This window comes from Hemicordylus capensis, chromosome 1 (assembly GCF_027244095.1).
Source record: "Hemicordylus capensis ecotype Gifberg chromosome 1, rHemCap1.1.pri, whole genome shotgun sequence".
Lineage (NCBI taxonomy): Eukaryota > Metazoa > Chordata > Lepidosauria > Squamata > Cordylidae > Hemicordylus > Hemicordylus capensis.
In genome coordinates this window covers 131,977,325-131,993,309 of record NC_069657.1, presented here as the reverse complement: position 1 = coordinate 131,993,309, position 15,985 = coordinate 131,977,325, and the positions used below count along the sequence as shown (strand labels likewise).

At 45.4% G+C, this 15,985-nt stretch overlaps 1 protein-coding gene across 1 annotated transcript in view; it reads right to left on the bottom strand.

Moving 5' to 3' along the window:
- The window catches only part of MUC6 (mucin 6, oligomeric mucus/gel-forming), a 59,268-nt gene extending 52,448 nt beyond the window's left edge, over positions 1-6,820 (bottom strand). Inside the window, exons 1-2 of the mRNA XM_053248355.1 lie at positions 6,776-6,820; positions 1,396-1,467 (exon numbers count right to left, since the gene is read on the bottom strand). Of these exons, the coding sequence (XP_053104330.1) occupies positions 1,396-1,467; positions 6,776-6,806 (103 nt within the window). The 5' untranslated portion in view covers positions 6,807-6,820. The remainder of the gene's footprint in view (positions 1-1,395; positions 1,468-6,775) is intronic.
- Between the last annotated feature and the right edge of the window lie 9,165 nt (positions 6,821-15,985).

Here is a 15,985-nt window from a genome sequence, read left to right as displayed (position 1 = left end):
AATTCCTCCCCCCTTCCCCCCTGCACAAAAACCTTTTGTCTCTGAAATACAGTTCTGTATGCCTTGGGATATTGCAACAAGCATTTCAACCATTAGTGACCCAAATAAACAGACTTTTTCTATGAGCCAGTGTCCAATGTAATGCCTCAGCCCAGGAGTGAAGCTCAGTAATTTTGGAGTCTAGACCTAATGCCCTTACAGGAGGCCCTCCCTTGTTACGGGAGCCCCCTTACCAATAACAGCTCTCAAAGCAGTTGACACAAAAAAATAAATAATAGATAAATAATAGGCAAATAGAGATGAGAGTGAAGAGGGGGTTGTCTGGCCAGCTAAACTCAAGGCCAGCTAAACTAAACGTTGTGGCTTAGCGTGAACCTGCGATCGTGTTCAACGACAACCATGCCGCCCTGGATGCATGCCCTAACTGGTATGTTGCAGGTGGCAGCCACAAATGTAAGAAAGTTCTGCAGCAGCCTTTCGGGCGCCCAGCCCTTCAGAGTACCAAAGGGGAACCTAGGTGGTGTAGTTCAGACTGGCTGCAGGGTGAGAATCTGGCACAGCCTTTGATCAGTGGCTCACCCGACAAATTGCAGGCTGCTCGTCAAGAAGTGGGAGGGGGAGAGAAAGAAGTTAGCTATATTGCTTTGGGCGAGGACTTTTCCAGGCAGTCTCTGTGCTTCTCCAAAGACAAGGTGGGGGCTTTCCCATACACTAGGGATGGGCCAGAGGTCTCTGGAGGTTCTGCACCCAAAGGTCCAGCTTTAACGATGCCATGCCTCAGCCACAGTTGCCACTGAAACACACATGCCTGTCCTTACTACGTGTGGAAAGTAACACAGCACCATTTGCCTATGGGGACCTTTGGCACTGATGTTCTTGTTTTGATGGACCTTCTTGAAAAGCTTCTATGGCGGTGGCAAACCAAAGGCCAACCTGGGCTCACCAAAGGCTCAACCTGGGTCAACCTGGGCTCACATGTGCCAACTGCATGCACATGACTGCCTGAGTCCTCTGCCGCAGTTGCTGGAAATTAGGATGAGCTGACTGAATAGTGTGGCTGCTGTGTACAGAGGATCATGAGGATAGGACCTTAATCTTGCCCTCTTTGTGTATTGCCTAGGACTGGTGCTTTCATTAGAGGAAAGGTCTAATCACTGTTGTCCTGTGACTCTGTCTCATTCTTCTGCAGTAATGTTGCAAAGAGAGAAATCAAGCAGGCAGCTCTGGCATCATGCTTACTTCTCTCACTACTGTTGTCAACTACTCCTACACGATTCCTCTCGTGCCAATGTTGCCAAAGCCACATGGAATGAAGCTACAGGGGAACAGCACACACACCACTCCTGCCACCTAAGAACCCATTCCAATTCATGATAAATAATATGCAAACATTACCTCTTTGTACTGTCACTTCCTGTCTTTGGAAAATCTGCTGTGCCTCCCTGTGAAAGGCCTCCCTGTGAAAACCTGTAAAAGGGAAAGGGAAATTGCATAGAGAAAAAAATATTCCACTAGCTGAAATGGATAACTTTTCACAAGTACTTTTTGAAATTATTCAGAATTTTTTTAAAACCTTGAGACTGAAATAATTACTTTTTTTAAAAAAGGGCCAGATTGATATTTACCTACATGTAAAATACAATAGCTCTTGTTGGCTTATTCTAAGAATGGTGGCTAGTGAATAAATTACCCGTAACACTCAAATGTAACATGCAGAAATATAGATCCTACTATGAAAGTAAGGGCTCAGTATAAGACAGCCCATCTTTCTGGGTAGACTTACTCTGTCAATGCAGAGTTTGTGAGGTGGTGGAGTGGTCAGGGCTGAAGCAATAATTGGGGAGAAAGCTGTAGTGGAGATGACAACAGTAACTTTTAAAATCAGGTGAACAGGAGAAAGAAAAAGAGCCACAACAGCCTGTGAGAAAATAGTAGGGTATCCAGATTTGTTATGAATGAATCATGTCTCTCTAATAGCTATGTAAAAGGTCAGCTGCTTTCCCCATCAAATTGGTGCAGTAAGAGGAGAAGCTGCATCTGCCAAAATTCTCCATTTTATGTAACAACTATCTTTAATTCATTAGTGTAATCAGTACAAGTGCCCTGCATGCATTAAACCTGGCACTCCTGGTGTTTGGAAAGGGCTAGTTCCACGACTGAATAGATTTGCACATTTCTTGCTACATTTGCCCACAATAATGGGTTTGCCACTGATTGATATATTCAGAATTCATCTCATTTTCACTATGGATAATGACTGAACATTTTTACATTAAGTAGAATACTGTATTCTTGTATTCACGTACTGAAAAAAGAAAGGACTTCATCCTTCAAATGCTTCCTGGTGGCTAAACCAGATGAATGCAACAATAATCTATTGTGAAATACTTCATAAATTACGAAGTGTTTATTGTTTCAACTTTCTTGTAAGGCTAATAATGCGCATTTTACATTTTATTCTTAAGTTTTTCATCCATATAAGATGCCTGATAGTAGATGGAGGCATTTTGAGGGTAGTTTCAGAGATCACCTTGCTGTTCCAATTTTCCTTTGACTCATGTTGACATTAGTCTTGAACTGCATTGTTTCAATAAGTCCAGTATGGGTCAGACTCCAGGATCAACATGACTTAAAAAAGCAACATCTTTTCAGGTTGTCACAAGAATGGTATCATTTGAATCCATCACATCGTGGACCCTTTGGAATAACCTACTTCCACACTCCATCCTGTAATTGTCCAGTGGAGGCAAGATAGGGATCTGAATCCATCTTGAGACTGTTGACTTGTGTATCTGAATACCCCTGATTTCAGGATGTATTTGCAGCACCAACATATTATATGGTTATTTTCTGCCCAAGTTCCTTTCAATGGTGGAAACACAAGCAACAGAAAACAGCCTGGAGCAAGGGTGTTTTTATTTATGTATGAAGATGTATACCCTGCTCTCCAGTCCAAAGACTTTCAGAGTGGCTAATGTACTATACTTAGGTTTAGCAGTCTTCTTGATGAGCATATATTTATTTTATTTATTACATTTATAAACCACCTCATCTAGAGGCTCTGGGTGGTACACAACTAGTTTAAAAACATAAAAACAAACATCATTTAAAAGACAATACTTAAAACAATATAAAAACAATTTTAACACAATTTAAAACCAATTAAAATACTTTAAAACAATTTTAAAAACTTGGAAGGCCAGGCCAAACAAGTAAGTTTTTAGGGCCCTCTTAAAGGCCAACAGTGAGCCTAAACCACAGATATCTGCCAGGAGTGCATTCCATAGGCCAGGAGCAGCTGCAGAGAAGGCCCGGTCCCAAGTTGCCACCAGATGTACTGGTGGTAACTAGAGACAGACCTCTCCAAATGACCTTAATGTGTGATTGGGATCATACAGAAGAAGGTGCTCTCTAAGGTAGCCCGGGCCCAAGCCATTCAGGGCTTTAAAGGTAATAACCAGCACTTTGTATTTTGCCCGAAAACATATTGGCAGCTAGTGCAACTATTTTAAAACAAGCCTAATATGGCCTCTCCAGGTTGCCCCAGAGACCAATCTAGCTGCCACATTTTAAACTAACTGAAGTTTCCGAACTATGTACAAAGGCAGCCCCATGTAGAGCATATTACAATAGTCAAGCCTGGAAGTTACCAGCTGATGCAAAATCACCTAGGCAGCACCGCATTCACAGCATGGCTGAAGCTGCTCTCCCTGCCACACTGTGAATGTGGCACTGGTATAGCTCGCAAAAGGGGCCTCCTCATGGCCCCGTTTGTGAGCACAATCCTTGGCCAGCGACTCTCTTTGCCTTTTAGACAGGGAGAGCTGCTCCGGCCGTGCTGCAAACACGGTGCTGCCCAGGGATTTTGCTTCCAAATGGGGCTGCATGGCTCCGTTTTCAAGCAGAGCTATGCTCCCTGTGTCTGACGTCAGACTCAGGGGGCATGGCTGGGGCACGAGGCACAGGTTCTTGGAACCTGTTCGCTCAGTGGTGGCTCTGCCCCTGGTCTCCTGTACCTTTAAGACATGCATAGAAGAAGCAATTCCAGCAGGTGCAGCTTGTTATGTAGGGTGGGGGGATAAGGCTGCACCTGCTGGAATTCTCTATTCTGCGCATCAATAGGGAGGTACAGGAAATCTGTCACAGTTCCACATGGAGCCCTATGTGTGCCTTGCATGGGCATATTCTGCCCTCCTCCTGGTTCACCAGGAGTTTCCCCACACAGGACTTCCAGTTCTCGGAGTATCTGATGAGGGGGAAGCCACTTCAAATGAAACTGTTAGCATTAGGGGAGCAGCCCCTCCCCTCTCTACTGCGAGTTTTCTTTTGTGTTGGTTCACACACAGCTCACTTCTGTGTTTTCCTTGTGGCCAATGGCTTCCTCAAGGAGGCTGGATGCCACGCCTCCCTTTCCCCCAAGGGTTTAGTAATTAAAGCATCTTCTATTATCTGTCTCTGGTGAAGTACACACACACACACACACACACACACACACACACACACACTTACTTCTCCTTAACTGGTTTGTGGATCAGACTGCCTGTTAGCCATCAGCCTTGGCTTTCTATTCTTCCTCCCCGCCCCCCTGCCATGACACCAACACACACACACACACATATCCCCAGGATGTGTCAGTCCTCCTGCAACATCACCTCTGCTTTTGCAGCCCTGTTCCAGCTTAGGTGGTATGCAAGGAAATGCTCATTTTTGCAAAAGACAACAAATCCTCCTCCCAGATCTCCCCACTCCAAAAACTTTCAAAGAGCAAAAAGCCTGAAAACTGGGTTTTCAGTGCTTTGCCTCAGGGTCAAAGGCAAGGCTGCTAGACAGCTTTGTTTTTGTATTCCATAGACTGATGTCAGCGCTTTGCATCGGAATTTCCAGGAAACTTCGCTGAAAACCAGCATTTTAAAAACTGGGAAATAAACCAAGATGAGCTGAAATCCAGCAGGAAAAGCCCAATTTGTGGGGTGCTTCCAAAGACATCAAACTGATCTTGGCAGGAATCTGATTGTAGTGAGAACACATAGTGTGCCCCCCAGAGATTTGGTGTAAAGCCCCTGTGTGGAAATTCTCCAGGGCACCTTTCCCCGACTTCATGGGGGTGGTTCATCCAAACTGCCCCTCTACATGCACTACAAACACACATTTAAACTAGTACTTGATGTGTATAGAGGAGCAGTCTCAATGAACACATCCTCATGCTATTAGGGAAAAGTGCCTTGGCATGCCAGGAGGGGGAAGGATGTGTGTGGTTATGGTGCATGCACATCTTTATCATGTGTGGTTGGGCTGGCAAAGTAAAATTTGAAGTAGCCCAGAGACAGGTGGAAGGCTGTGAGTGCAGTGGTGCACCTAGGTAATTTTGGTGCCTGGATTTGAAGGGCTTTGGAAGCCCCACTCCACTGTGATCTCCCCTTAAGTTTTTGTGTAAAGGATGGTACCTTGCCCCTCTACTGCTCCTTCCTCCTGGAGGACCTCCAAATGATCTAGGGGGGCCTCCCCAGAGTTCCACTGCTGCTGTGCCACTGCCCCGCCTCCTCACCGCTGCTGCCCCATGCCCACAGCTATTCCCCTCTTCACTGCAGGGGGTGTTTTGAGATGAGTGGAGCAGGCCACCCCCACCCCCCATTGTGGCATTGATGGTGGGCACGGCAGCTGGTAGGGCTCCTCAGCCAGCTTTATAAGCAATTTAAGTTTTAACGACCTGTTCCCATGATTCTTCCTCCCTCACCCCCAGCCTTTTCCCTGAGTTGGCTTGTTTTGTCCTTTTGCATTTTTTGGTTCGTGGTGGGGGTGGTTAATGTAGTCCTCTTGAGCTTTGGGATTCAGGGAGGGTATTCACATATTGGGATTTGGGATTCAAGGTATTCACATATTATCAACATCAGCAAATCTTTTCCATTACAAGAAGAACTCAACCTTGCCATTAACTACACGCCTGTCCAGGACTTTTCCCACAACATGTTCTTCAGGTTTTGCTTCTTCAACTTTTTTGCCTTTGCCATTCTGACGAGATCTGCTTGTCCTTGACCAGCGCACCAGTGAGGAGGCTCACCAGCTGCCATGCCCGCCACTGATGCCACCACTACAGAGGGAGGCCTGCTCCACTCGTCTCACCCCCATCCCCTGGCAGTGGAGAGGGGAATAGCAGTGGGCACAGGGCAGTGGCGCTGTAGCACCGTGGGGCAGCAGCAGTGGGACAGTGGTGGGGCTCTGGGAAGGCCGCCCAGATCACTTGGAGGCCCCTCAGGAGGAAGGAGGCTGTAGACCTGATCCCCAAGGTCCATGGCTAAATCCACCTCTGTGTGAGTGTAGTTGAATGGGTAGAAACGGGGGGCATGGGTGGGCAATACTTGAAGAGGTAGGGGGACCCTTGATGAATTTCATAAGCCCTCCCATTAAATTCATGACTCCCCCCAATTGTAGCAAAATTATGCTCCTTATAGCCTTCTAAAATAGTAACTATGAGACCCGTTACAAAGCTAAGGGAGCCTGCAAATTGAACACTGGTTGTGGGGCTCCAAACAGTTGATCTTTTGACCTCTGGTATGCAATCAGGGGGCAGAATCCAGAGTAAATTAGTCATGACTAAACAGCATTGAATTACATGAAATAAGTCAATCTTGACTTATTTAAGTACCATTAATTTCACTGGAAAATTAGTCTGGGTACTGCCCAAGGTTTTTCTACTTATTGTAGGTGTCTGCTACTTCCAGTATACTCTGCTGTTATATGTTTAAATTAATTAAATCTTAGCAAGTTACTGACTTACATACAGCACAGAGCCCCGCTGACCCAAGCATGGGTAGTATGTGCTTGTTCAGTACTTCCCAAAACTCCCTGTACAGTGCTAGTGAAGGAAAGGCTCTGTTGCTAATGATTGTGTCATTGCCATAGCAATGAGCCCTCCCCCACTTATGCCATATGGATAGCTCATCACTGCAATGATGACACAATCCTTAGCAGCAATGGAGCCTCTCCTCCTTTGCTAGCAGCATGCAGGGAATTTGGGGAAGGACAGAACAAGTGCATGTGCTTATGAAAGCCACTGCAAGTCTCCAGTACTCTTTCATCTGATGGGAATGAAACCTGTAGCACTATCCTAGACTTCTTAGCCACTTGGGAAACTGGGAGCACTTAACAATACTTTTAAATGTGCCTTGTTATAAAAGCAGTTACTTGGTAGAGTACATCAATTATTATTGCCCATTACTAGTGCCAGAGTGTCGGCCCTCCAGGAAGATGGTTTGTGATGGCTGTAAATGACAACCACATAATAAAGTTGGGGAAGCTGCACAAACAAATATGGAAGAAAAGGATCAAGGCTGTGTCTAAGAAATCCAGGACTGGTTTTTTGTTGCCATTCACTGAATCGTTCCTATATCCAAAACTGCAGTGGTAGAAGGACTTGCATCTTTGTCTGCTTGCAACCTAGGCATGCTTATGAGAGGAATCTTGTTTGCTCTTCAGCATTCTCAGTGGGCCTAACTAGATGTTATGGGGGGACACACATGACTGCTGTTGACCCACACATCTCCCTGGTAATTCCAGTAAAAGAAAAACATAATGAGATGTTGCTGTGTTCAAAATTTGTTGCCCCACTCCAGTTCAGTGACTGCCACTTGCATGGTGAGAGGAAATACTGGATGCAATGATGTCATATCATTATTTTTTTCTATTAGATATTGCCTCAGAGGTGTGTATTGGAGATGCAGGTTGCCAACTGCCACTCATCTCCATGTTAAGCCAAATGGCACAAGAACTTGATACACTATCGATTTCATCATAGGAATGATTTGCTGTAGAGAGATGTGTTTAATTTAATACACAAAACTGATTGCATTATTTATAATTGAAAGCAAAAAGAAAAAAAAAGAGTAGCCATAAAGTAGTTGAAGAGGTAGTGGTGAAAAACTAATAATCAAAATGTAATTATTAGAAATATATTCTCCTGCTACTTTTCGAAAAGAAGGTTCTCAGAATTAAAACAAAATCTGCACATCCCTTACTTGCGGATCTGTTCATATGAGCAAAAGATTTGGCAGTGATCAGTGTATGCTGTGTCTTTGATCTTTTCCAGAACTTCACTCACAATGGGATGGTATGATAGTAATTAAACCAACATGAACTTATTGCAACACTAGCTTAATTATAAATAGATTGCAAATAATATTTGGACAGGTTACTTTTGTGATTTGAGTACTTAAGGTTTTCTACCTACCCACCTACCTACCTATCAAATTTATATACCACCAAACTTTCATCTCTGGGCGGTTAACAGTAACATAAAACAATTAAAACACATATAAAAACTTAAAACAATTCAACAATTTAAAACCAACCACAAAATTAAAACTCACATTTTTTAAAAAAAAGCTGAAAAAGCCTGGGTGAAGAAATGGGTTTTCAGATTAAAAAAAAAAAATTGCCAGAGATGGGGAGGATCATATCTTAATAGGGAGCAAATTCCACAATCTCGGGGCAGTGACCGAGAAAGCCCATCTCTGTGTAGCCACGAAACGTGTTGGCGGTAACTGAAGATGGACCTCCTCAAGTGACCTCAATGGGCGGTGGGACTCATAGTGAAGAAGATGCTCTCTTAAATACCCATGGCCTAAGCCATTTAGGGCTTTATAAGTTATAACTAGCACTTTGTATTTTGCCCGGAAACCTATTGGCAGCCAGTGTAGCTCCATCAGCAAAGGAGTAATGTGGTCTCTCCGAGATGACCCAGAGACCAACCTGGCTGCCGCATTCTGAACCAACTGAAGTTTCCAGATTACATACAAAGGCAGCCCCACGTAGAGTGCATTACAGAAGTCAAGTCTGGAGGTTATCAACAAATGTACCCAGGCGCGGAGCCAGCCGAGCGGCGGCCTGTGTCCAGCCCCACTCGGCGGCCCCTTCTGATATGCCCGTGTGCGTGACGTCACGTGCACGGGGCGTGGCTTGGACTCCATAGGAGCCCAGAGCGAACTCACTCCTCCCATGCCCGGGCTGCCGAGAACCTGGGCAAACTCTCTGCCAAGTATTTCAGGCAGCTCTGACTGCCCAATAGAACCTTTTCCCCTTCCTCTCCCTCTCCCTCTCTGGAGGGAGAGAAAGGGGAAAACGTCCTATTAGGCAGCTGACCCTGCCTGAAATGACACGCCAAGAGCTCATTCAGGCTCTCAGCAGCCCAGGCCACGCCCCCTTGTCATGTGACTTTGTCATGTGCAAGGGGGCATGTCCCAGGCTGCGAGAGCCCGAACGAGCTCTCGGCGCATCATTTCAGGCAGTGTCGGCTGCCTAATAGGACGTTTTCCCCTTTCTCTCCCTCCAGAGAGGGAGAGGAAGGGAAAAACGTTCTGTTGGGCAGTTGGAGCTGCCTGAAATACTTGGCAGAGAGTTTGCCCAGGCTCTCGGTGGCCAGGGCGTGGAATGGGGGAGTTCGCTCTGGGCTCCTATGGAGCCCGAGCCACACAGGGTGGGGCTCTCTCGGTGGCTTTTCGTCATTGGCGGCCTGGGTTCTTTGAACCCTTTCACCCAATGGTGGCTCCACCCCTGAATGTACCGCTGTTTTGAAGTCATTGATCTCGAGAAATGATCACAGCTGGTGTATCAGCCAAGCTGATAGAAAGCACCTCCGGCCACTACCTCAACCTGAGGAACCAGGGAGAGGTGTGGATCCAGAAGTACTCCTAGACTGTGAACCCGTTCCTTCTGGTGAAGTGTGACCCCATCTAGAACAGGTAGATCAAAATAGTCTCTGGAGTTCTGACTCTGCACAATAAGTATCTCCGTCTTATCTGCGTTCCACTTCAGTTTATTCTCCCTCATCCAGCATATTACTGCTTCCAGGAAGGCATTTAGGGAGTATATGTCAAGTCCTGAAGAGGTTGACATGGAGAAGTAGATCTGGGTGTCATCAGCGTACTCATAACACCCGGCTCCAAATTGCCTGATGATCTCTCCCATCGGTTTCACGTAAATGTTAAAGAGCATTGGAGAGAGTATGGAGCCTTGAGGGACACCATACTTAAGCTCAGATTTCAAAGAACAACAGTCTCCAATTGACACCATCTGGAATCTGTCCAAAATGTAGGAGCGGAACCACTATAAAACAGTGCCTCTCATTCCCAACACTCTCAGACATTCCAGAAGGATACTACGGTCGATAGCACTGAAAGCTGCGGAGAGATCCAAAAGGACCAACAGAGTCACACTTCCGCTGTCAATCCCAATTGGAGATCATCCATCAGGCTGGCCAAAGCAGTCTCCACCCTGTAGCCTGCCCGACAACCAGTTTGAAATGGGTCTAGATAATCAGCTTCCTCAAAGATCACCTGGAGTTGAAAGGCCACCACCCTCTCAATTATCTTGCCCAGCAACGGGAAGTTGGAGACAGGCCTATAGTTGCTCAATTCTGAGGGATCTAATTCAGGCTTCTTTAAAAGAGTTCTAATAATTGCCTCCTTAAGACAAGGAGGCATCCCGCCTGCCCTCAGAGAAAGCATTTATGATTTCCACCAGGCCACCTACAACAGCCTCCCTGCTAGATAGAATAAGCCATGTTGGACAAGGATCAAGAAAACAAGTGGTCTAGCTAGTTTAGTCTAGCTAGAATCTAGTCTAGCTTCCTTGACATAACAATACGAAATTACTAATGACATCTCAGTGGTTACACCGGAGTGGTAATCTGACATGAAATATCAACATATTTTTATAGCTGGTTGGATATTTGAATATACATGGTCACAATGCAATGTATAGTTGTGCACACTTAAATCCTAGTGAAATCTAGAATTACATCTTACTCTTATGTGGAATCATGGCCATTGTGAAAGTGAAAATTTTGCTGTGTGCTGAAACAAAATTTTTAAAAATACAATTAAAATGAAGTATCTCGTAGGACCTTCAAGCCCAGCCAGGGGTGTAGCTAGGGGAGAGGGGGCCCGTATTCACCCCTCTGCCCGGTGGCCCCTCGCAGTGAGGGAGATAATGAAGAAAATAGGAAGTGGAGGAGCTTGGGGGCCCTCAGGAGCTGGGGCTCCCTTTTTTAACCCATCTGATCAATTATAGCTATACCCCTGAGTTATACCCCAGATTTATTATGGCATAAACATTTGTGGATTCGAGTCTATTTATCAGATGTACAAACATTCTTATTTGGCAGATACAATGTAAACAGTTTGCACATCTGATAAATAGACTCTATTCCCAAAGTCTTATGCCAGAATTAAGCCTGTTGTGGTTTTAAGGTTAATGAATAAGACCAATATCTATATACCAATCTCTCTCTCTCTCTCTCTCTCTCTCTCTCTCTCTCTCTCTCTCAATATCTATATACCACTTTTCAACAAAATTTCCCTAAGTGGTTTGCAGGTAGATAGATAGATAGACAGACAGATAGATAGACAGACAGACAGATAGATAGGCTCCCTGTCTCCACTCACAATCTAAAAAAGAAACACGAGATTGACACCAGCAACAGCCACTGGAGGAATGCTGTGCTGGGGGTGGATAGGGCCAGTTGCTCCCCCCCCCCCGCTAAATAAGAGAATCACCACTTGTATAAGGTGCCTCTTTGCTCAGTTAGCCGGGAACATGCATAAAGTCTGGCTTACAACATGACTATGTGGGACACAAATGTTTACATGGTATGTACTGTGATTATCCATAACATCAGTAATCAATACTTGGAGAGTTTGTACTGTAGTGGTTAGTGTATAATAGGATAGTGGCACCTGGGTTCAAATCCTTGCGCAGCCATTAAACTCACTGGGTGACCTTGGGCCAATTGTTAGCTCAGCCTAACCTACCTCACAGGGCTATTGCAGAAATAAAATGTGGGAGGGCCATGTATGCTGCTCTGGAGGAAAGTCAGGATAACCCTGCTAACTGGGCAAAGAGTCACCTTTTAAAAGTGGTGATTCTCTTTATTGAGCAGGGGGAGAGCAACTGGTCAATCCCCAGCATAGTATCTCTCCAGTGACTGTTGCTAGTGTCTATCCTAAGTTTCTTTTTAGACTGCGAGCCCTTTGGGGACAGGCAGCCATCTTATCTATTTACTATTTCTCACTGTAAACTGCTTTGGAAACTTTTGTTGAAAAGTGGTATATAAATATTTGTAGTAATAGTAGTAGTAGTAGTAGTACATAGGAACATAGGAAACATAGGAAACTGCCATATATTAGTGTCACCTTTAAACTGCCATATATTAGTAAACTGTCATATATTAGTGCCACATAGTAGTGTCACCTTAAGTGGTGCAGTGGGGAAATGCTTGACAAACAAGCAGAAGGTTGCCGGTTCAAGTCCCCACTGGTCCTATATCGGGCAGCAGCAATATAGGAAGAGGCTGAAAGGCATCATCTCATACTATGTGGGAGGAGGCAATGGTAAACCCCTCCTCTACCAAAGAGAACCACATGGCTCTGTGGTCACCAGGAGTCGAAATCGACTTGATGACACACTTTACCTTTAGTAGTAGTAGTGGTGGTGGTGGTAGTGGTAGCAGCAGCAACAACAACAAAGTAATCTTCCTAGCTTTCCATGTATGCACTTCTTGCTTTTCACAGTTCTTTAGCTGCACTGTTTACAATTTTTCTGTAACCCATATGTATATGTGCGTGTGTGCATGTGTGTGTGTAAGTTAGATCCTGACTAGTGTTTGTTTAGGAAGAATGACACACAATGGGGGTGGTGGTTTGATTTCTGCCACCTCTTCCCTCTTTTGGCAGTTCCCTGTGCCTTATCTCACATAATTTGTGCATGTGTATGTGTGGGGAGGCAATCCTTAGGATCAGATTTCGAGGGTATGCTAGGGGCTGCAGGACAAAGGAGGGGGCATAAAAGCCACAGCCCATGAATAGTGTGCCGCTCACACTATTCTTTCGATACAAGCCATATCACTATGGGATGGAACACTGACCTGGAGCAGTTTAAGAAAGCACCTGCCAGAATATGGCTCTGTATTGCAGCTCCTGCTGCCAAGGATGGCATCAATGGCCAAAGACCCAACACAGAGGACCCACCTGACTGGGCCAGCCCCTCAACTCCCCAGTACTAGTGGCAGCCATCTGTGGTGTGAGTTGGTGATGACACTCACACAGTGGTAACTCTCACACACTTCCAGTAGTGACACTCACACCAATGTTGCACTTGGGACTCCCATCTACAAATGGCAGCATCCCCCAGTGTTTTGCATCATTTTGGGACCACTAGGGGGTGCTCCTATTGGCTAGTGAAGAAGATAGGAGAAGGGGGAGCTGTTGCCGCCACTGCCAAAGGACTCAGTTGCCAAGGGACTAAGCTCCTCTTCTTCCCATCTCCTGTCCCTATCAGTGAATGAATGGACTGCTTCCTTCCTTGTGAGGGTGGGAGGAGGAGAAGCTGCCACCACCACCACCACCACCACCACCACCAAAACCTCCTTCCGTTCACAGATGGGGAAACTGTGAGGAGCTGCCATTGCATCATAGTAGGCTCAGTGCAGGACCTTGTCCCAGGGCTCACAGTAGCCAGGTGCCAGTACTGCCTGCTACCAATGACAAGGGATAGCAAAAACCAAGTAAAAGTGAGATTTTTTTTTTAAAGTTCTAAGGCAACACATGATGTTCCCAAATGAAAATTTCTGATGCCCATATCCCTAAAAAAGAAACGAATGAGGGAATTTTTTAGCCAAATGTTCATATTCTGTGAAGAATGGGCCTATAGTTGGAGCCTGCTCAGGGTCACTTTCAATGTTATATTTTCTTATTTGGGTTTTAAAATATGTTTAGTGAAGTGTCCAGAAAACAGCAATGTTCTATTAACTCCATATTCTGAGGCAGCTGTGAATATGAGAGATACATCTTGAAAAGCTTCTGGAATGCTCTTCACTGTTAAGAACATTAGAACATAAGAACAGCCCTGCTGGATCAGGCCCAAGGCCCAGCTAGTCCAGAAGCCCACACAGTGGCCCACCAGATGCCTCTGGGAAGCCCACAGGCACAGGGCTTGCACACTCTCTTACTGTTGTTCCCCTGCAACTGGTATTTAGAAGCACCGTGCCTCTGAGGCAGAACAGTTCATTTTCTGTTCACTTCCACACCCATAGAAATGATCAAACTACCCTGGCATTAGAGGTGGGGTTTGATTTGAACTGGTCCAGTTAAACCAGTCCAAACTTGAACTGATTTGAACGGGCCTTAAAAAACAAGCAGAAGAAGGTGGCTGGTCCGAGTTTGTACTGAACTGAGCCTGGTATGTTATGAACTGGTTCAAGGGGTGATGCTTGTAAATGGGAATCCGTTGAACATTCCTCTTTACAAGCAAAAAGGGCATCCTGCCTTTCAAAGGATTCTAAGGGTGGCCAGAGTCAATCCAGTGAAAGGGCACCTTACTGGTGGCAGCGGCAGCTCCTCTAATCCTTAGCGCTCCCCCCAGCAGTACGGCCCACATGGTGGCAGTGTGGTTCTTGCCTCTGCTGATGTGCGCACAGTCCATTTGCTTGAGCACAAATTACACACTTTGGTCTCGCAAATGGCCTCCATGCATCCATGGAAGCTGGAATTGCGCCACCACCATGTGGGTGGCGCTACTGGGTTAGGGTTAGATTGAACAGACTGGACCACTGACCGGCTCATCTGAACTGGTTCATGGACCGGCGCTTCGGTTCATATTCCATTCGTATTTGAACCAAACTGCCAAAAATGGTTCCGTGCACACCTCTACAAGGGCTGAGCTCTTACCCAGGGTAGCTAAGATTTATTGTATTATCATACTAAATGGTAATAAGAATGTTACCACATATCAGGTTCAGATGTGTAATAAAATGTGCAATAAAATGGTTGCCTTTAGCAACTCTTGTAATTTTTTGTTAACTTCCTTATACTTGTTGTCAAAGCACAAATAGGAAATGTAATTTAAGGAATGGTCTTCATTCCTCCCGCCCCCCCGCCCCCCGCCCCGAGATACCAGGCCAATAGGTTACACAAAGCCTAACTCCTGTTACCTTCTTTCTTTCTAATAATTTAAATTGTACCTTGACTTCATACTCAGGCAAACCCCTCTTCAGAATTAGGGTCTGCTCTCTGAACCCAAAAGCCAATTGAGGACTGTGTCTGGGTGTTTGTTTTTGCAAGAGACAACTAGGATGTGAGCTGTTGAATTTTGCTGAACTGCAGTAACCAAATGAAATTGTTTATATCTACTCAAGGTTTGAAATTTGTTTTTGAGCTGTGCTTGTCAAGTGATAAGCATGAAGTTCAGTTTTGAGTATGTACTTAACTGCTGAAGAATAATTATATTAAAACCACATTTTTAGAGAAGGAAATGCCTATGAGGAGCATCTCAGATAACAAAATGCTGACCCTTCTATATGCTATCTCTCTCTGAATGACATTTTCTTGCTAATTAACAATTTCACATTGGACTGACAGATGCCAACTCTGTCTCTAGCTGACCGCTAGAGTAAGGCAAAAGGGCAGGGGAAAAAGGGTAGGAATGTTCTCCATCTAAATCAGCATCAAGTTCTCTGATTGGCTTCTTACTCTGGGAGGGGGCAAAGAGAACCATGGGAAGCTGAACTGTTTTATATCAACGATGGAGATGCTGAGAGATAATTAAGGGGGCTATCTTGATCTGAGATAGGACAACAGCCTTGAGGAGAGTTATAAAAGAACACTCCCCCTGCAACACACACATATACAAGGTAGGGAAGGAAGGGAATGCATGGCCTTAGAAGAAGCACCATGTAACCCGTCACAGAGGACAGGAGAGCCAACCCTGGGAAGAAGGAGCAGAGCAATGGAGGGCTGGCATGGGAAGGGAGGCAACATAGACCACAGGGAGCTGGAGGTCTGCCCTGAACAAGGGAGGGACATCCTCTGCCCCTTTGGCTGAGATGTGAAGCCTGCCTGTGCTTCCTAGCCCCTCCTGGGCCCTTCACCTAAGCTGCTTCAACAGCTTCCAGCCTTCCTGGCATTTTCTCTCAAGGCTTCCTGACCAAGCTACAGAT